Here is a 21,087-nt window from a genome sequence, read left to right as displayed (position 1 = left end):
CGACCACAGTCCAAAATCATATGGTATGGTTATGTATGTATCCGTAAGACTCACTGGATTACTTTGGGGGTCATGTTGTAAATCCATGCACAAATTGCTTAAGGGAGGACCCATGGAGGTCTGCCCCTCTAATAAATTCCCAAGACTGAGATTTGGAAGTTCCCTTGGTAGATTTTGTTAATTTTCAGACCCAAAAGTAGAGAACTTCCATGCTGCAAGCAGTAGTAGTTAAACATTTGGTGGAACATACTGAGCAAAGTTTAACAAAATTTGAGATGATTATTGTGTTTTACCACAATTTGACAAAAAAAGCAAAAAGACCCCTAAACCAGTGGAGATTCTATAGAAGCCAATAGGAAGTGTATATGATACATTCAAGCAAACTGTCGTGTGGCAGCATTTACTCTTCTCAATAAACAAACATATGCATATAATCAGGGCTCCCTGGGTAGCTTATGCTCTCTCAAACTCTTACAGCAAATTAATAGAGTAGAATGAATGTAAACCCTAATTACAGAGAGTGTACTGTTTAATTATGAAGTAGTAAATTACAAGCGTGTATGCTAAGCTTCCCTTACAGCTGTAGAGTAGGGAATGACATCAAATAAATGATCACAAAGAATAAGAGCATTTTTAAAATGTGATCTCATAGGCCATAAAAATATAATATATTTGGATATGTTCCCCAATGGCTTCAGCTGCACTGTTCCTGCTTTCCCTAAAATGGCTTATTGCAAGAACAAGCAGGGATGTCGTCCCTAGCAACCAAACACGAACACCACATCAGCAACACTTTTCAGCTGCCCTGTTCACACTGACAGGCAGGGACCCAGGCCAGCTTTATTATAAAAAGGGAAAAGAAACAAGGCAAAAGGAAGACGTTTTATTTAGGTTTGACATTAAGATGTCTGGACTCCAGGAGCCTGCAGTGTGGTACCAAACAGTAGCCATGGTGAATGGGTGCAGATGGAACACAATCCATGTTACGTCCTTTGTTATTAGTAAGGCAAGATGTACTAAGGGTTGAACTGGCATGGGACAGTTAGATTGGGAGTATACCCTGAAATCACACGCTCTACTAACAAGTGCCAGATGTTGTCACAATATTCTTATGTTGGACTGTATATGCAGTTCCAGCTGTTTCCATGTGCCTTGTAGTGCAAGCTGAGGAGGAGGCGATTGTAGGAGGCAGACTGCATAGAGAATCCCATCCTGTGGTCCCGTTATACATCTCTCAGTTGTAGTCAGATGTTACAGCAGATACCTTGACTTCTACTCACATGATAACTTACATTAGATGAATATTGAGAGTAAGATGTAAGTCCAACAACTTGTACTAAATGAATGTGACTAGCACATTGGCACCCAGCTTTCCTCTCTCATGCCAAGTTGCCCATAGAAATCTTACCCGCCCTTGGTTGTTCCATTCATGTTCCTCGCAGCTAGCAAACTTTTCCTTGAAACATGACTTATTACCTGAAGTAGTTCAGCTCCTGAGTGCCTTATTGTGCCAGCACTGGCACTTAAAGCTTATTGCAGTTTCAGCTTATAAAAGTTTTTGTGTCTCTGAGTAAGACAAGGTTTTTCCATCTCTGCGGCTAAGGGAAAAGCGCTCTTGTGTGTGGGCATGATGAACTGGCAAGTAATCTTCCAGCTATTCAGCTCCAGCATTTGCCCTGGACCCCAAACACCCGATGAGGAAGCAAAAACATTTCAAGGCCCATACTGGCAGGTATAATTTAACCCTGGTTAGGCAGAGCACGTTCAACATTCTCACATTGGTCCTCAACATTAAGACTATTTTCAAGCCAGCAGCGCCATCTGCTCTTTGCCCCACACAGCAGCCTCCTGAGCTCCTTGATACAAACAGTGTTCAGTAAGGTGAAAAAACACATGGCCAGATCTTATTGGCTTTACCAGCCACATACAGGCAAAAAGGATAAAATAAGAATACAAAAAAAACACATGAGCAAAATGTGCGAAGAAACCATTTGTACCATTTTTCTCCATTTCTTTATTATGGACAATCTAGGCCATTGGCAGATGTTGTTTGAACTACAACTTCCAGCACCTCACTGAGAGCCAAAGCCTTTTGGGAGATCCTTGAAGCTGTAGCTAAACAACATCTAGGGGGCCAAATGTCACACAGTGCTGTTCTAGCAGCCAGGTTGCTACATTCTGAATATTCTCATGGATATACTTGTTTTTTTATCCACTTCAGATTCCCAGAACCACTCATAACGCTCCCATTATACCTATATCTATTTTTTTTTTCCTATAGAAGGAGCACATAATGTTTTCTCATTAGGCTTGCCCTTTCATTTCCATGGTGTCAGAGTGCACCAGAAGTCTAAATAAGTTGTGCTCCATCTGTAGGTAAAAAGGAGAAGAAACTCCCAGCAGCCCCATGCTTATGTTAGCCTAGCAAGTAAAGCTAAGTGCTCATTGGATGATTTGGGGACTGCATTTCATAGCACAAATTAACTCTACACTTCCACCGAATTCCAGTGGAGGCAATGTATTATTGTGTTTTATTGCTTTCTAGACATTAGTGAGATTGCACCTGCTACTATAGAGTCCTTGATCCTTCCTTGATGCGTTAGTATGGTGACCTGCTTTCTTTTATAAAATCGTAACCATAAATGCCATAGGGTTCTATTTTTTTTTTAAACAATGTCATTAAAAGGTTAATATAGCAGCCAGGAAATGCAGAATATGTGATATTTGAATTTTCTGTCATTAGTGTTATGTTCAGAGTCTAAACACTCTTATTGCATAAATCAGGGACCATCTACCTGCGCCTCTCCAACTGTTGCCAGCATCCTCTATGCAAGAGTTGGAGAGCCAGAGGTTGTCATTCCCTGCCATAAACAAACATTAACATACACATAATGAACCAATGGGTGGCAAGAGAGCCGCTGTGTCATAGAAGCCTGTCTGTAAATGGAAACTAACATATGTATATGCATCACAGTAACGCTTGCATAGTCTTTATAAAGGAAAAAAAAAATTGTCTACTAAATAAATAAACCGATTGTCAGAGTACACAGGCCTTATTCTCCCATAGTCAAACCATCTGTGCAAGTGAGGAGCTTCCAACAAGGTTCATGTGCTGCACTGTACAGACATGCTGGGCAGAGCAGGGTTACAATATGCTCTGCGGGCCCTTGTTATGCATAAGTGTGAGCTCAATTGCCAGTGATGTCTGCCGCAGATTAAGGCAGTATCAGTCCTGCTGGAAGGGCAAACCAACAATTGTGGGTAGCACATGATGCCAGTTTTTGTATTGCTAGAATGTAGAAAGAAGAGGTGCCAGGTTTCTTGGATGTTACACTGTACTTCTTGTCCAAACAGGCTCATCTTCAATAAGATGCAAACCAACAACAAAGACCTTTTTATAGTGGGTTCCCAAGCTTTCTCTGTCCTTTTCACTGCGATAAGTCTCTATTTTGTTTCTGCCTGATGAGAAATTAGTAACTACAGCCTGTGTCTTATTTGTATAGTTTATAACACCCCAAAAGGGGCGAAACGCATCTCTAGCAATAATGTCCGGAAAGATAGAAGACTACAATGTGCCCACTATTGCCATCTCTGAAGTACCGCTCTAAGGTTTTTTTTATATTGCTTTTGGAGCAAGTTACTCACATTCGTTTTATTAGGATAAAGGAATAAGAGTAATTTTTCTTCTTGCCGATGGTAAGCCACAGCCCTAATTTTACCTTTACAAGGCAGCTGAAATCAGAAAATTAATGGTGGGACACCATTACCATCACCATCTCTGAAGTTTAGGTGAAAGTGAGGCATGGCTGTATTAATACAAGATTTCAACTAAGGGCATGGCTGAATGGAGGAACTGCAGTGTATAGTTAATTTAACTCTTTGATGAAAGAGGAAGAAATTCCAAATTGTTAGCATTATTGCTATATTTGTTGATTCTTTTAGCTTAGTCTCTCTATTGCTTTCTTTGCCAACGATTATGGGCTTTTCTTTCATTCACTGGACAACTGAACAAAAGGGCACAAAAGCAGCTCACTTATATGCACAACTCCCAGGCTCCATATATCGGTGGCACACAGAGTCACCTCAGTTCAAGGCTTATGTACATATACCCATACCCTGAGCCATTTATTCGAATCTAATAGTAGCTGTATATTATTAATCTAGTGTAGGATTGATCCAAAAAGCAATGAATCTCACGTATGATAGGCTCATTTTCCCCAGCCTATTGCTTGATATGCCCAGTCCCCTTCCTGCCGCAGTGTTGCATGTGTCCTGGGAAGAGCAGTATCCATGCATTGGAAAGGTGTTCCAGTTACTATATAACTCTAGGGAAAGGTTGAGGCTAAGCTTGGGGCCACTAACCAAGTCCTGCCCTAGTTCAGTGTGCAGGTTTGGGTTCCAGTGGATAGGTGGTTTGAAGGTATAGGTGCCTCCTTAATAAGGGGAGAAGAGGATAGTTCCATGTGCAGTTCTGATGGGCCCAGGAGCTGGTCGGAGTAGATGGTGAGTGAGAGGTGGAGCCTGAAGCAGAGGAGGAGTTGGGGCTGGTCGTAAAGTTAGTGGAGAGGAAACAGCAGCAGCTGCCATGGCAACCGCCAAAGGATTGGGTAGAAGCCCTGCAGATATGGATTTGGAAAAGTCCTTCGGAAATACCAAGCCGGCCTAAAAAAAAAAAAAGGAGTATTATAGAACAAATCTGGCACATAAGTGCAAAATTCAGCTAAAGGATATCCTACATCACTAATGAATGAACCCAGTCTGCTAAATCATTGCAACTGGTATATAATGAGGATTAATGATATTCCTGCCTGACACTGGGTAGCAAGATAATGTTCTTTTTAACCCATTTCCTAAATAAATGTATTATCGGCAAATATCCAAGAGCAACCTCTTCCAGCACTAGGTTCTCGTTATGTTTATAATGCATTTGTGGAATAAGAAAGGCAAAAACAATAGGGAATATGTAAATCTGCAAGTACAGTAAGCAAGGTACAATGTTTTTTCCCCCACAAAGCAGTGTTTTTTTCTCATATTTCCAGCGTCACTGCGGTCGCAAGCAGGAGATACGCTTGACACAATTGTGCTGTGCCTACTACAACTGCATCTGATTTGCCAAAATTACTGCAACTGTGCACACATTACACATCATTTATTAAGTGCAAGCTTGCCGCGACTATTGATGCTAGGTGTAAAGGAAAACTAGAAGCTAGCTCCAGGCAAGGAGGGCCCCTACGCTTACACAATTTACACAACTTGTGCAAAAACTTGCATTACTTTAAAGGAACCTTACGTAACTATGTATAAACTACACTGACCCCAAATTAAAATATGACTTATTAGTACATTAATTATATTTACTATTTTTATTATCTACTTCTGACTAGTTATTGGCCCCACAGCAAGATCATTGGGGCCCTAAGTAACTTATGCAAAAACATATGTAACTTCCATATCAAGCAATACAGCACAGACAGGGGCAGGAAGCAGTGTAGGGTTCAAACTTATGGTGAACTCCACTGACGCTCAATGAACAGACCGGTAATTATCACATTTTTTCTGTGTACAGCAGCCCTGTTTATGTAACATGCTGACTGTGGCAGTTTGCTTGTTTGGTCTTTAATCATTTTTTGTGTTCTTTCCAGTGATTATGAAGAAACAGCTGATTATAACAGCAAATGGCAGTAAAACCAATTCCACATGGGATACAGCATCTTTCATTCTATTTTCCCTTACATAAATATTCCCTCCACCTCTAAAAATCTCTTAACAGGGGAACCTGATAACAGTCATTAACGGGAAAAGTATGCAAGGTGCAAACAATTTTCCTTTGTTTGACTGGAATACTTGTATAGATATAGAAGCTTATGGCTTTCTGTAGCTCAGGGGTATGCACCAACTTGCCCCCCAACTGCTCACAATGGCATGAAAGTGCTTGTGCAAGTGCTCGTCAGTCATTGGAAAGCAATTGCAAGAGGACCTCCAGCTGGTTGCTCTTGCAGCGGACAATTGGCACTGCACCTTGAGGTGCAGGCACTGAAATGACCAAAAATTGTGCTATGTTTGCCTGGTGTTTGTTGGGAACTTTCTTCATTTAAAAGGATACTGCACTCTTAATAAAGGGAAAAAAAACGATTTTTTTGTATATCTAATGACTTGTTTTATCATTAACAAATGCAGGGCTCATTAACAAATGCATTGCAGTATGCAAAATGATATTTTTAATTAAAAATAACCATGTATTTTACCCACAATACAACATTTTGCCCAGTGTAACTGTGGCCATGCAGGGACTTGCTCCCTCTGTTTGAAACAAACGCAATTGCATTTGCACTTGTTCACAAATCAGATTTAGGTTGTGCCTAATATTTTAGGCACTAAACTGCCAATTGATGCAGCCCCTTGTGAAAATCCTGGTACTATGTTTAGGTTAGCAGTAATTCAAGGGTCCCCCAGCATTAATAGGCCTTTCAGTAGAGGAGGATGACAGAATGCCCATATAGACAGTTGCCATATTTTCTCTTATATAAGAGCAACATTTACTCACCGTAAGCTCTTGCAGACTTTGTTGTTTCTTATGTCGGCTCAGTAATGGGTTGGGTTTGCCGGACACACCATCACGATGTCTGCGACTCGAGATGTGCTGTAGGCACAAAATCAAATGAAAATCAATTGTTCAGTTCAAATATTGTACGTACTTCCTCCTGCCTCTCAGATGGAGTATCAAAAGCCAAGTATATGCTAATCCAGCCTGCACTGGGATTCAAAATAGGCCCTGGCATTTCAAGCACAAAAAGGCCAAACAACCCCCCCACCAGCCCACTAAATAGTGACTTTCTATGGCATCTTACAGCAGCCTCTCTGGAATTTGCCACAATCCACAGATTGACAGTCTGGGCCTGAATTTGATCAACTAGACATGGCAATATATTAGACCCAGTAGAAGAATAGCTCCTTCCTACAGGGTAAGGGTCACCCTACATGTCACTTCCAGTCTAAGGGAAAAAAATAACTATTTCACATCTGTACACCTACATTAATTATGCTGTATTCAGTCAGGTCCTAGTGCTTTGGAAAAGTTTATCAAGTTTATCCAAAGCCATTCAGTCTTTAATTATCCGGGGTTGGATTTGGCCAGCAGGACTTTGGAAAAAGAAGGTTTGTTCCCTGTCTAGAAGTTGTGTGCTCCTCTCATCCACAAATAAAAGTAACAGGAAGTGGTGTGCGCGTATGCACTTGGGGGCATGCTGCAAGGAAGGCTGGAGCCCTTGGGGTGGTAGTTCCCATGGGCCCCGGACATCCCAGTCTGACACTGATTTAATCTTATATCATAAGGCATCATTAACTGCCTCCCCATGTCTTCTTTCTGCAGAAGGCTAAACAGAAAGTTAATAATATGATTATATACCTGCTTGAGTTGGGCTTCAGACGTGACCCGTACATTACAGATCTCACAGTGAAATGTTCTTTCTTGGTTGGAAGAATCCGAAGGGCCATTGGATGCAGTGCTCAAGCCTCCCAGTCGAGGATAGGCTTTGATTGGACCCAGGCCACTTCGAGCCTCCAAAATAGTCTTGTGCTTTGTACCTTAAAACAGGAATCATAAAGTAGTTACTATTGTATAAGACATATAATCAATACTCTAATGTCACTTTACAAGAGAAAATAGGCTACTGGCGTGCAGCCTTAGAACTCTCTCAGCCTTTCCATAATTATTAATTTATACTTATTCCATGCCTTACATATAAACCCCTCCCAACCCCTCTCTATTGCTTTTTTCTTTGGCACAAGTGCAATTTCCTTTCCAGTTACTTTGTCGGTCATTTCACATTGTAAAATGAATGTAGTTTTAGATGTATGCATAGCCATTATACACACTGCACTGATAAACAGAGAATATCTACTTAGTTATTACTCTGTATATGTATATAAAAACTTGCCATGTGAGGCACAGGGAAATAATTGAATGGCCTTCACACAAAAAGCAGCCAAACTGCCTTTATTCAATGTTTGGTGCTAGGGTGAATCTTCACCTTTGTTATGGGCTTCCAGTTGTGACAGGGAGTTCACAGACACCTTGCAGAGGGCACAGTACAGAAGCTTTTTGGCTCTGTCGTCATCGTTTTCGGATGTAGATGTGCTTGTTTCATTGCTAGCAGAAGTCGATGATGAAAGGGACTTCGTATCGCTTCTGTTGGCTTCAGATGATGAGAAGGAAGGTGCTGTTGGGGTGATATTCTCATGGATGAGCATTGTTGCTATGGCTTCAGGGCTGTCAGCAGTTGGCAAATCCACTCCATCTGCAACCTGTTGGTCTAACATAGCAGAAAATAAGATTTAGTATGCTTTAAACATGGACAGAAAGGAAATGTTCTATGGGGTTCACACTTGGCAGTGGATTTATTAAGAGTAAGGGCATAGGAAACAACAGGAAAAGACAACACTTAAAATGAATGCAGAAGGAATCCCCTATCTGAGAGTACATGCAAACCTGCCAGCAGTAACATGCAGGTGTGTGGGTGGCACCTGGTATAATGGCTCCTGTTATGAACAGTACCCTAACACTGGGTGTCACAAAACACAAACTTTGTTGGACTGGACCTCTTAGGGCCCACAAAAGAACCTGACAAGGGCCCAAACTCACAACAATTTGATGTAGATAGTGCTAAATATAATTGGTCTAATATAGGTTTATGGTGGAAATAAGAAAGGGCTTATGGGAACTGTCTGTGGCTGGGGCCCACCTTGGCTTGGGCCCCCTGGTACTCTGGCAGTCTGAAATGTTCTGTGCAGGAACAGCATACGGATTGCAATTGACTGGATACAAGTTGTGATATCCAAAATACCACAAATACAAAATGTAGCATTCCATGGAGGTCTCATGCCTTATACACACACAAACACCCTTCTCCTTTGCCATTCAGCATTACATTATGGAATGTTATTAATCATGATAACAGTGGGTAGATGGTCCAGCCTCTCACACACACCAACGGTAATGAAAGACACTAAAAAGTAGTCTATAAATGCGCAATGTAAGGCTCAAGGGAAGATTTGAGAGTCCTTTTACTTTGCTTACACATCACTCTGTTTAACAGCTACAGTCTCCCTAGTTTTTCCCATCCTTCCAGCTACAGGCATAAAACATTTCTTTTTGATACTGTCCTGAAAGAGATATCATAGTAATTACCTGAGAGAAGATCAAGACCATTCCCAGTAAAGGCATCCTGCCATATATATACTGTATATATATATATACAGGATATATATATTTTTTTGTATTGGTACCTGCATTTCATTCTTAAAATAAATGTTAAAAAATAAAGTTTTAAACTCCAAAAATGACTTCATAAAAAAGCCCTTCAATCGGGTTATGTTTATGAGATCTGTCAGACTCTACACAGCTTTTATTATTAACAACAAGAATGGGCCAAAGGGCTGTAAAGTAAAAAGGTCTGCTTTCCATTTATTAAATTGCACAAAGGCACAGATTATTGTGTCCAGATAATATTGATACTCATCCTGCCAAAATGAAGCATTAATGCGATGAGACTGCCGCAAGAGCTAAGGTTCAGTCTAGGGATGCACTGAATGCAGGATTCGGATCAGGATACAGGGAAGATTCTGCCTTTTACAGCAGGATGTGGATTAGTGTTTGGCGAAACCGAACTTGTAAAATCACGTGACTTTTCGTCATGTGAACACAGGAGTAAAATTTTGCACGCACTTTTATTTAACCCTTCCATGGGCTCATTTGCATATGCAAACTAGGATTCGATTCCATATTCAGCCAAATCATTTCAGGAAGGTTTCAGGGTTCAGCTGAACCCAAACATAATAGATTCAGGTAAATTTAGGAGAGCAAATCTTTTACTAACTGGCATTTAGGCTCAATCTCCCAGCCACTGCTACAGACTCGCCAGTCTCATAGATTGTAAACCATTGGGATACGGTGATTATAGGTTACTACGGATAACTGTGGATTAAACTTAATTGACAATGATGTCCATACTTTGGCTTATTTAACACAACATAGGTATATAAATCAAAGGCAAGACCCATTGTACTGCTCATATGAATCTTCCTCCTAGCATCCTCTGCAGCACTCCTGTCAGAGCCTGGCCACTTGATGACAGGACACTTTGACTTCTGTTGTGTTAGTGCTTGTTATGAACTAAGTATGAGACTAAGGGGTATATTTATCATGCGGTGTAAAAAGTGGAGTGAAGCATTACTGGTGATGTAGCCCAGGGCAACCAATCAGCAATTAGATTTCAACAGTTAGGAAACCAATGCAAAGCATCTGATTGGTTGCTATGAGCAACATCACCAGTAATGTTTTACTCCACTTTTTACACAGCATGATAAATATACTACTAAGTAACCAGCACTGCCTATAGGGGAATCTGTACACCTCTGTAATAAAGGTTAATTTTGCATAATATGCATACATTGCGTATTAAGAGTTAAAATTATTGGTATAGAATGCGTTGTGTGGTCTGATACCACTGTTGGTAAAGGTCACATTACTTTGAAAAATAACATTAATCCACCCAGTCCGTCTCACTCAGAAAGTTCCACCCAGGTGGCCTCACTCAAAAAGTTCCACCCAGACGGCCTCCCTCAGGAAGTTCCACCCAGGCGGCCTCACTCAAAAAAGTTCCACCCAGACGGCCTCATTCAGTAAGTTCCATTTAGGCGGCTTCACTCAGGGAGTCACTGCTTATAAACAGAGGTAACAGCATTTATCTTTCACCATGTATTGTATGTGCAACCCACACATTAACTTGTAGGGTTGAGAGGCATTAGACTGTTTTACAAGGCTTTCAGTGGTGAGTAAAGCAAGGGCAGTCATGTCTCTGATGATAATCTTTCTACTGGGTTTTGATTATCTTTAACTTGACAATAGAATACTACAAAAGAGGATTATTTCGTGAGGTTTCAGCCTAGATGAAAGCAGTTTGACACCTACCTAAAGTAATATTCACAGTGCCAAAGAAGCAAGTGAAATTGGCCCGGGATATCTGTATTAATGCTTTTATGTGGTTTCTCTAATTTGGATTTAATTAAAAGGATCTTAATTGACTTGCAAGGAGATGTCTAAAATGCACCAGGGGGTGCTGGTAAATAAAGCAGTAATGTTTATTTGGGTTGCTATGTGACTCAGTGATTCTGTTTGGCAGATTTTTTGGCTGGGCTAATGGGTGTGTGTATTTGACGTGATGGACACTAAGCTCTTGTATAACTAAAAGCCAACTTTATGAGACTGGCCAACAAACAGCTGGTTCCAGAAAGCACAGCAATGTATATGTGTGTTAGAGCAAATCTGTGCATGACTTAGAGTAGAACAAAATAATACTGAACAGACAAGAGAAACCACCTGGTATAGGATATATTTGGGACAACCATCCTCAGTCAGTGCTGTGACAAAACATATACCTCTGCTAGTCTGACATAAGACATATTAGGCCTCATTTATCAAAGTCAGACACAAGCGCATATTCAAAACTGCATGTATCAGTGTGCAATACACTTAGTACTTGCATCTAGTAATGGGACACAGCAGCTAAACTTCTGTGCGCCTGCGCCCTTAATAGTACATCCAGTGCAAGGCACAGACAGCAGTGCTTACAGACTCAAGGGAACAATCAAAGTATCAGCTCAACTAGGAAAGTACAGGGCTATGGAGCACTTTGTGTCCTCAAGCACTTTGCAACTGTTTTTTAACTTGCACCTTGCCCATGTGATAAAGATGTCCTATTATCTGATAGTTCAGCTTCCGTTTACAAGGATTTTGCCTGGGATAGAAATTGCAATCCAGACAGCCAGACACCTATGGCCATTTAGAAATCAAAACCCCCAATTGCAAGAGATATGGCATGCTGTCCTTGTTGATGTATGGTATGCTATGTATATGGTGGGTCGTGGCCCACTTGGCCTTGCTACTTATGCTCAAGGTGCAAAGCTGTCCCAGACCTCACCGGGGAGAATCCAGAACCTTGTAGTAACAGAGACTCCTGGAGTACCCTGTGTACCCCTGGCGGCAATTTATCAAGCTATGACTGGGTCAGCGTTTGGTACCTTAAGAACAGTTTAAATGAAATGAGTTTCCATATAGCAGATCTGTATGCTTCCTTTCTTTAAAAAGAAAGCCATATTTTCGACAGAAAACTTATTTTGAACAAACACAAGGTCTTTCATTTAAGCTGCCTCACAAAAGTATCTTTGGGTGTAGTTTTAACCTCACAGAATATAGTATATTGGATAAAACTGAATTTAATATAGGAAGAGTGCTTTCTTGTAATAAAAGGTTTGGAACAAAGAACCATGGGGTTATTGCCTGTATCTAGTAAAAGCAAAGACGTGAGAAAGCGAGAAGCACTGAGCCAATGTATTACACAGTACAGTAAAAATAAAATACTGATTTCAGCACGCCTGTGCAGTTCCAAGAAAACATTTCCAGGCTACAAAACTCTGTTAAAAATAGAATCTAGTCTGCAGCATAGGAACACTGCTTTCAAAGCAGAATTGTTGCTGGATTCTGTACATATTGTGCTATTTTTGTCTGAATTTTGACTTGGTATTCAGGCGAAAGGGTTTGATCAATAGTCTCCCAGGGTGCGCTAGGGACAAAGGCAGGGTCTGGCGTTCCATCTCTGCACAGGAGGAGAAGCTGTGATCTAAGCCCTGTATTTTGAAGTTTCCTAGCATGGAGAGATGGTACATCCAAGTCAAACAAAATTAGATGGGTCATATCTTTCGGCAAAGAAAAGAAAGGAAGGTCAAGTACTAAAAGGAAAAAGGTCAGTTACCCGAATATTTTTGCAGCAAGAACACAGGGAGATTAGTAGTTACAGCCTGCGGAAGGATAGAAATAAATAGCAACTACAAATTACTTTTTTTTTTAGAAGATAAGCCATTTAAAATATATTTGCTCTAAGCATTATGGCTGCTCTAGTGCTAACAAAAGACTTCTGTGGTGTTGGAGGCACAAGATATCCAGACAGGAGGCAGATACTGCTATTTTAATATGTTTTAATCTCTTAAAAGATGCAAAACTGTCCATGCAGAATTTGATCTCTGTTCTTTAGTGTGTCAGGGCGTAGGATTGCCTCTATTGCAGAGGCTGTGATAAGCTCAACTTTGATTGGCAGGTGCATCCTTCTGTTTATCGAAGGTGACAGCCCTCTAGATTATTGCTGATTTTAAAGGGGTAGTTTACGTTTTAGTTTGTTATAGAATAAGCACTTCTTAGCAACATTTCAACTGGTCTCTCTCTGTGAGGCTACCATTTTATTGTTATAGTTACATTTCATGACTGTATCTTTCTATTCTGGCCTCTCCTATGCATATTCCAGACTTTCATTCATGCCACTGCTCGGTTGCTAGAGTAATTTGGACCCTGTTAACTACGTAGTTGTTGAAATTCTAAACTGGAGAGCTGCTGAACAAAAAGTTAAATAATTTAAAAAAAACGCGTAATAAAAATTGAAGACCAATTACAAATTGTCTCCGAATATTACTCTCTACATCATACTAAAAGTTGATACAAAGGTGAACAACCCTTTAAAAAAAAACCAAAAAAAAAACTAAAGTGGAAATGCAAATACAGTTTCCTCTGGAGCCTAGTACAAAAGAGGCCTCTGTAAAATACTTTACTATACTAATAATTGGTTTTTAGACCCCTACAGTTATATTTCAAAGGTAGAATCTCCACCTGTATAAACAAGGTCACAAGTATTGCCGTCCTTTAATCTACAGTGTGGGAAGTGAAACATGACACAGTGTATTACAGTTCAGGTGCATCTGTTAAATGTCTTCAAGACAAAGCGTGTAACGGGATATTGTGCCAGGGGAAAAATGAAACACCCTAGTCATGGTTCAGTTAGCTGAGGAATAGCTCAAAGTGCATGGCAGGGCTGGAAAGTACCATAGCTATATTAGGGGTATTGGGCTCATCTACAACACAATTATTACTACGTAATGAACTGAGCTCCAATGTAGCAGAAGATATTTTAATTTGCAGTGCTTTATGTGAAGATACTTTTAAAAATGTCTCTCAAGCAGCTGCAGAACTGCAACTGTTACATATTCCCTTCTACCCTCACAGATAATGTCTGTCATATCAGAGTTTGCAGTTTCATTAATGACAAAGTCACTAGCTGGATGGCAGCCAGATAAAATGGGAAAGGATCAATCTTCTCTGAATTACATTTGTGGAAGAAATGGCTTTCTGTGTCTGATTTTACACACAGAGAGCTTATGGCGACATAGTAGGTTAGTTTGATTGATTTGCACATAGTTCTTTACACTGTACTTGGATAATTCTGTGTATGCCTGACGATATATTATGTTCAGCCATATGGGCAAACAGGCAGTTCACAGACCAAAAAAGCTCACTGGTAGTCAAACTGCAATACAAGCCCAGATACACATTTAAATAAATGGATTTGAAGGGATGCCTTTTGTTTGTTTAGCAAATGACTGTATGAAGTGCACTGTTATGGTGATTGACCAAATAGATTTATGTCCTGTTGGCATCTATGTGATTCTGAGGTGATTACGAATTTATCCTATTTGGACCTGTAGTAACCCCTGCATGTGTGGACATTTTGGTTAAGGGCATTCCAACTGTTTTGCTATTTGTCCATCATTCATTATCCTGTTCCTGTTTTCCCACTTCCTGTTTAAGCTAAGAGCAAGTATGGAGCAGGCCAGTTTACCTGCCAAATTATAATAAACGTACCAGAAGTTACTGTGCTTCTCCGACTGCTTCACCTGTACTAACACAGCAGAACCATTTAACCCACTGTGATCCAAGCAGTTTACCACAGGACCTAACTCTTTATATCCTTGTAATGAAAATAATAATAAAAATGATAACATTTCTGTTACTTGGTACCTCTTTACTACTATAAAGCTCTGCTTAACATTCTCCTTTGCTTACTGAAGCCATTCTATTCTTTCTTGTAAATTTCACCTTTCCCATAGTGCAGCATTGCCTGACATGTTTTGATGCAAGTAGGAAAACAAAAGAATTTATAATAATATATACTGTATAATAGAAAGACAACCTCATTTGTAGTCTTAAAAGCACACAAGCTATATCTGCCATTGGCCTGTTTTCTACTGTCATGTTCAGGAAAGAGGAGGACTACATAATGCAAGATATAAATCAGGGGCTTAAAACACATAATTTTCCAACTGTTGAAAATAGGCCACCGGCAACAGCTGTTCATATGCTACACTAAACCTAATTCTGATGACTGCACTCAGGTTGTAGTTTGGGCAATTTGCACGTCCCACATAAGCAAAAACAATGCAATGCAAATAACTAAAGTTACCTTAATGGCAGAGAATTATTTCACTGTGGTTGAGGATTCTGTGGTTACTTCACTATAGACTTTAGCCCTGGACCAAATTGGAAATGTAATTGTTGTGTTTATACAATCCCCCTCCCCCCCCAAATGAGCAGCAGGGTTCACTTTGGCAGCAACCAGATGAGCAAGTGTGGATTGCGGACATTGCAAGCAACATTCCCAGAATGGCACTTGCTACTGGTTGATGGAGTGCCAAGGTTCTGAAGTGCATTGCTGGCCTATGGCCACTGCTGAACCTCAAGCCTATCCCCAGCAGCTTTCCACAGTGTCATTTTGGATCCATGCTCAGCAGCATCTCAGAAATTAGTACTAAAAGAAATGTTTTTTCTTCATAAAGTCTGCTGCTTTGAACTATGTATGAAATGAATGTGAACACCAGTTGTGTTACAATACAATGATCTAACAGTGCCATGGTACTAACAATCTCTTTGTGCTTCCTACAACAGTGCTCAACCTATTATCTTCAAGCATTAGCATTTTGGCCCCTACCATATTCTCAGGTAAGATAAAGGGAGTGCTACTTGGGCTTGTGGAATGCACCCAGTAGTGCATTATTAAGGAGTAATTACCCACATGGGGGATTCATCGTGTGCATTGTAATGCTCTAACATACACTGATCCTTCCTCATATATTATGGTTATTTGGTGGATAGATCATGGCAACACAGCAAATTAGGATTGTACACATTGGCATTTTAACCAGTGTTTGACATGGGATGATAGCCACAGCAACAGATCTCAGATTAGTCAACAAATCCAACTTGGGTATATTTGACTAAGAAATCCAAAACTCTGGTACCGTTACATGCTCTTTTTGGACAGTTCCACTGTCTATAATAACTTATACAATAAGAAGCATTCCTCTGTATTAACCCTATTTTATTAATAACAGACCCAGCCATAATGAATATAGTTGGAATGCACCATTGCTTTTCTGAATTGTGACTTTGTATTTTGATCCAGCCTGAAATTAAACTATTTAGGCTGTATGGTCTGTGCTGACCTCAACCTTATAAAAATTTAATAGCTGCTGAAACTCAAGATAAAGCCACATTGCTTGCACATGGCTGCCATCCCTGCCGGCTTACTGTTCTGATCTCTTTCTTACAGCCTAAAGCAGCCAGGCAGCATCCCTACTTGCTCTCTGCCAATCACTCCCTACACGAGCAGGTGAAACAGAGAATTAAAGGGCTTCTTGCTGTCAGTTTGAATTGCCACAGACTAGGAAATGAGTATGTAAATAATCTGACAAACCTCATAAGAGCTCTGGACTAAATAGTAACAAAACAGTATGTGAATTAGAACACTGTAAGATAAAAGAAATTCAAATCAAATTCAGATACTGACCAACACAAGTTCTGCAAGTTACCAGCAGAAAGCTGAACTGTCCTTTATCAAATGCTCATGACATATACTCTTGTGTACACAAAGGCTACACCTTCAGTAACTGGGCTTTTCGTGATACTCATTGCCATAACCAGCATATCATATAATATGTAGTCATATCAATCCAAGTCAGAAGTTCCCAGATATGATACAGTATGGGATGGGAGGGTTTAAAGTAATATTGGAGTACTGAAGTACGACTCATCATGGTCACAAAAGCCAAGTTTTCTACATTTCTTTGTCTTTAAACACCACTTATATGAAAAATAGATTAACTTTTTTCTCCACTCCAACTGAAATTTTGGGATAATGTGACTTTCATGAGCCCGTTCATCAGTATCTTGGTTTTACTAGCCTAACTACAGTTAAAGGGAACCTAACCCTGAACATTGCAGTTCTCTGATAATATGTGCCACAGGATAATCCCATCTTGAAACATTGCCATTTTAATATATAAAGGCTGTCCCTCCAGCTCACATGAGGCACTGTGCGCACACACAAACCAAGGGTGCACATACATGCTAGGTTATGGAAGAGCTGCATCTTTTACTCCCACCATTCTTCCTGTTATACTAGGTGCTGTGTAATTTCCTGTTGGGTGATCTCTGAGGGAGCATACAGACCATCTCAAAATGGTGGATTAAGGTCAAAGATGAGCAATATTTACTGATATGTATATGGCAATTTGATGAGATCCATTGATAGGTCTCCTATTAAGATATACATTTTGTACTGGTTAAAAGCATATTAATACTGTTTATAGCATAGAGCCCTCCTTTACAAATCAGTGCTAACTGTTAATTGGTTGCTATGGGTTATAAATCCACAGTAAAATGGCTTCATTTTAGGAGTTCTCTGTGTAGAGTTCTACTGAGTACAACAAAAGGGCAAAAGTTTAAGATGATTAGTCTGAAATCACGTTGGGGAATTGCAGACTGCATGGTCCAAATGCAATAATTAACTTTGATTATCATCAAATGAAAACCAGAGATGAGAGCTGATTACATATATACAGCGTTTACATCAGAGATGATGATGCAGCGGTCACGGGCTTTAAATCTGAAAACATTTTAAATCTGCTCTCTGTATGTATGGCTATTTAGTTGCATGCTACAGACTGTACCTGGACAGAAAGACATACAAGTGGACTAATAATGAGCCATGCAGGAAGTGAATTTGATGTCTGCAGTAGAGTAACAATAGGGGGAGCAGACCCACATCTGAGGGTATAGGTAGAAGGGGCCTGCTAAAAACCTGCAAATACCCCAGCTGACAGATGTGCAAGGTGGTACCAGGGTGGTCATGGGTCAAGTATGTTAAGAAGCTGTGAATCCCCCAGATTATTATTATCATTATTAACATGTATTTATAAAACATATTCTGTAGCGCTGTACAATAAGTGGGCATAAAGAATCACATACAAAGAAACCAAAAACCGATACAAGAGGTGAAGAGGGCCCTGCCCAAAACAGCTTGCAGAAAGGCAAGGAGAAGGGGTGATTAGATGTATAAGTGCAAGGGTGGTAGCCAGGGGGATCATGGGTCACATGTGTTTAGAGCCTGGGATCCCAACTGACAGATGTATAATTGCAAGGGTGGTACCAGGGTGATTGTGGATCACATATGCTAAGAACCTACAATCCCCCTGGCTAAGGGAGGATGTTAAATGTGCTGAAGGAGTTAAGGTTGTAAAAAATAGTTTGGAGAAAGCATGTACTCTGCTGCACGCATGGATTTTCCCAGATGCACATTTTGGTTAAGATATTTTGGCAATGCTATACATGAGAAAGCTCAGTGCAAAAACATATTTCTGTCTCCCAGCTAAACCTACACTGATATCGTATAAATACACACAACTGCAAGAATTCCTGTGAACCCAAACAAGCTGAAGGTTGGTTAGAGTGAAATAAATCCTGCGTTTGTATTCACGTCACTCGGATTGTGTTTCTCTTCCCAGATGTGAGTACATGAACTCTGTATCACACACAACCTGATACAATCAGGTACACAAGCAGTATATGAGGCAGGGGACACAAAAGGACACGATCCCTTTCCATGGGGGTGAAAGGGCTGGGTGGGGTGCCGGTTTAGGGGAAATCTAGCCAACTATGCATAAGTGGCCGCAGCTGGAGGAGCAATTACATCTTTAACCCCTTCTGCGGAAAAATTGTGAGCCAAGAGATCAGCCCATCTTGCAACACTAAGCCAAAGTCAGAGGAATCAATGTTTCTTAGGCCAGACTCCTACTTTCTTCCGGTACTTACAATCTGCTCCAGGTGCCTCAGCTCAGTCCTTCTGGATTGCCATTTGGCAGCATCCGGAACTAGCAATTGACATTATACAGCTAAGCTTCCCATTTTTGTGCTGCCTTTAATAAAATTGTTTCACACAAATCTCCATGGATAAAAGTTGTCTATTTATCCCACGCTCAAGATTAAAATGGCATTTTTTTACTGCTCTAGGAGCAAAAAGTTTTTTACTGAGGATGCTTACACTAGAAATGAGTATGCTGTAAATCATGGTTTGAAGATTTCAAGTTCCATGGCTTATTCTTTGACCTTTTTGTATTAAATATATTATATATATTTTTTAACCATAATAGTTTGCTTAGGACTTGCAGAGACCATTACCCCACCTTAGGCTCACAGAGTAATTTAAACCGTTTCTCCCGTTGTACCGTGACGTTGAAGTGATGGATTCTGGGAAGTCTTGTGATTTCTATGGATGGCATTCCACAGATTCTCTGAAAAGCAGTGGGACTCCAAGTAAAGGTCCCTGTAAATTAGAAGCAGACCATCATGGTTTCCACTTGATATCAGAAATACGGTTGCCACCTCTGCCGGCTTCCATCTTCGCGCAGGGGGAGGGGGGGTGACCAGTGATGTCAGGGGGACTGGGAAGGGGCAGGTTGTTGACATCACTGGGATGGAGCTATGATGTGGCAATTGCCAACTGGACGATTGTCACATCAATCAGAGCAAGTCCTGTTCTGCCCTGGTCAAAACATGATGGGTGGCAATCCTAATCAGAAACGATGTATGTTGGAATAAAAAAACTACATTAATTGGAGATCAGATAGTGTTTATGCACCTTTTTATATAAGTCCAACTGAGTTCCAAAAATTCCAAAATGTGGGGTTTTTACCTTTAATACTTTGTATAATAGGCAGGCTTTCCTCCTTACTGACCTGTCCTATTCATTATTCATTTTTATGCCATCTCTAATCTTTTCCATTCCCTCATAAAATAGTGTCCAAACTGCACATGATTAATGTGTGGCACAGGGTACACAGCAGCTTAATCCTAGTGATATAAATTGTACCCCTTCAGTCACTGCATATTGATTTGCACTTTTCCTTGTCCCCTGAATCATGAGAGAAAGAGAAGGAATATCATTGCCAAAAGAAACACAGAGAAACTATGAAGATGTTATTACAATGGGGTTTTTAATGGCAGAGAAATGTGTTTGTACTCAAAGTTTCTTAAATTTAATGATTTCCATACTTATATTTCTGTTGCTTTGACCCAAAGTCTTCTTCGACAAAAACCTAAGCTGCTATCCTTACTGATTTTGTCCTGATTAGCAACTTCCAGGATCTGCATTACTGTTGCTGGTATGATCATGATTCCCGTTTACTCAGCATCTTGTCTTGGCTCAATACCTGACACCTTAATCACTCCTCTGCTATCTTGGGTCAATACCGGACACCTTCCTTACCCCTCCTGCTATCTTGGGTCAATACCTGACACCTTCCTCACTCCTCTGCTAGCTTGGGTCAATACTGGGCACCTTCCTTACCCCTTCTGCTATCTTGGGTCAATACCTGAAACCTTCCTCACTCCTCTGCTAGCTTGGCTCAATACCAGACACCTGCCTCACTCCTCTGCTAGCTTGGGTCAATACCTGACAACTTCCTCACTCCTCTGCTATCTTGAGTCAATACCTGAAACCTTCCTCACTCCTCTGCTAGCTTGGGTCAATACCTGACAACTTCCTCTCTCCTCTGCTAGCTTGGGTCAATACCTGGCATCTTGCTCTTCCCTCTGCTAGCTTGGGTCAATACCTGACACCTTCCTCGCCTCTCTGCTAGCTTGGGTCAATACCTGACACCTTCCTCACTGCTCTGCTAGCTTGGGTCAATACCTGACACCTTCCTCACCGCTCTGCTAGCTTGGGTCAATGCTTGACACCTTCCTCACTGCTCTGCTAGCTTGGGTCAATACCTGACACCTTCCTCACCGCTCTGCTAGCTTGGGTCAATGCTTGACACCTTCCTCACTGCTCTGCTAGCTTGGGTCAATACCTGACACGTTCCTCACTCATC

General features: G+C 40.7%; 1 protein-coding gene across 6 annotated transcripts in view; it reads right to left on the bottom strand.

Moving 5' to 3' along the window:
- Positions 1-868: 868 nt before the first annotated feature.
- znf385a (zinc finger protein 385A) overlaps positions 869-21,087 on the bottom strand; it is a 150,755-nt gene continuing 130,536 nt past the window's right edge. For all 6 annotated transcript variants that reach the window (XM_004911924.4, XM_004911928.4, XM_004911926.4 and 3 more), the window contains 4 exons: positions 8,031-8,312; positions 7,406-7,584; positions 6,545-6,640; positions 869-4,662 (listed from right to left, as the gene is read on the bottom strand). In XM_004911924.4, coding sequence (XP_004911981.1) covers positions 4,435-4,662; positions 6,545-6,640; positions 7,406-7,584; positions 8,031-8,312 — 785 coding nt within the window. In that variant the 3' untranslated portion in view covers positions 869-4,434. The remainder of the gene's footprint in view (positions 4,663-6,544; positions 6,641-7,405; positions 7,585-8,030; positions 8,313-21,087) is intronic.

Source organism: Xenopus tropicalis, chromosome 2, assembly GCF_000004195.4.
Source record: "Xenopus tropicalis strain Nigerian chromosome 2, UCB_Xtro_10.0, whole genome shotgun sequence".
Classification (NCBI taxonomy): domain Eukaryota; kingdom Metazoa; phylum Chordata; class Amphibia; order Anura; family Pipidae; genus Xenopus; species Xenopus tropicalis.
The sequence above is the reverse complement of the archived record's forward strand: the minus strand, read 5'-3'. Positions and strand labels throughout refer to the sequence as shown.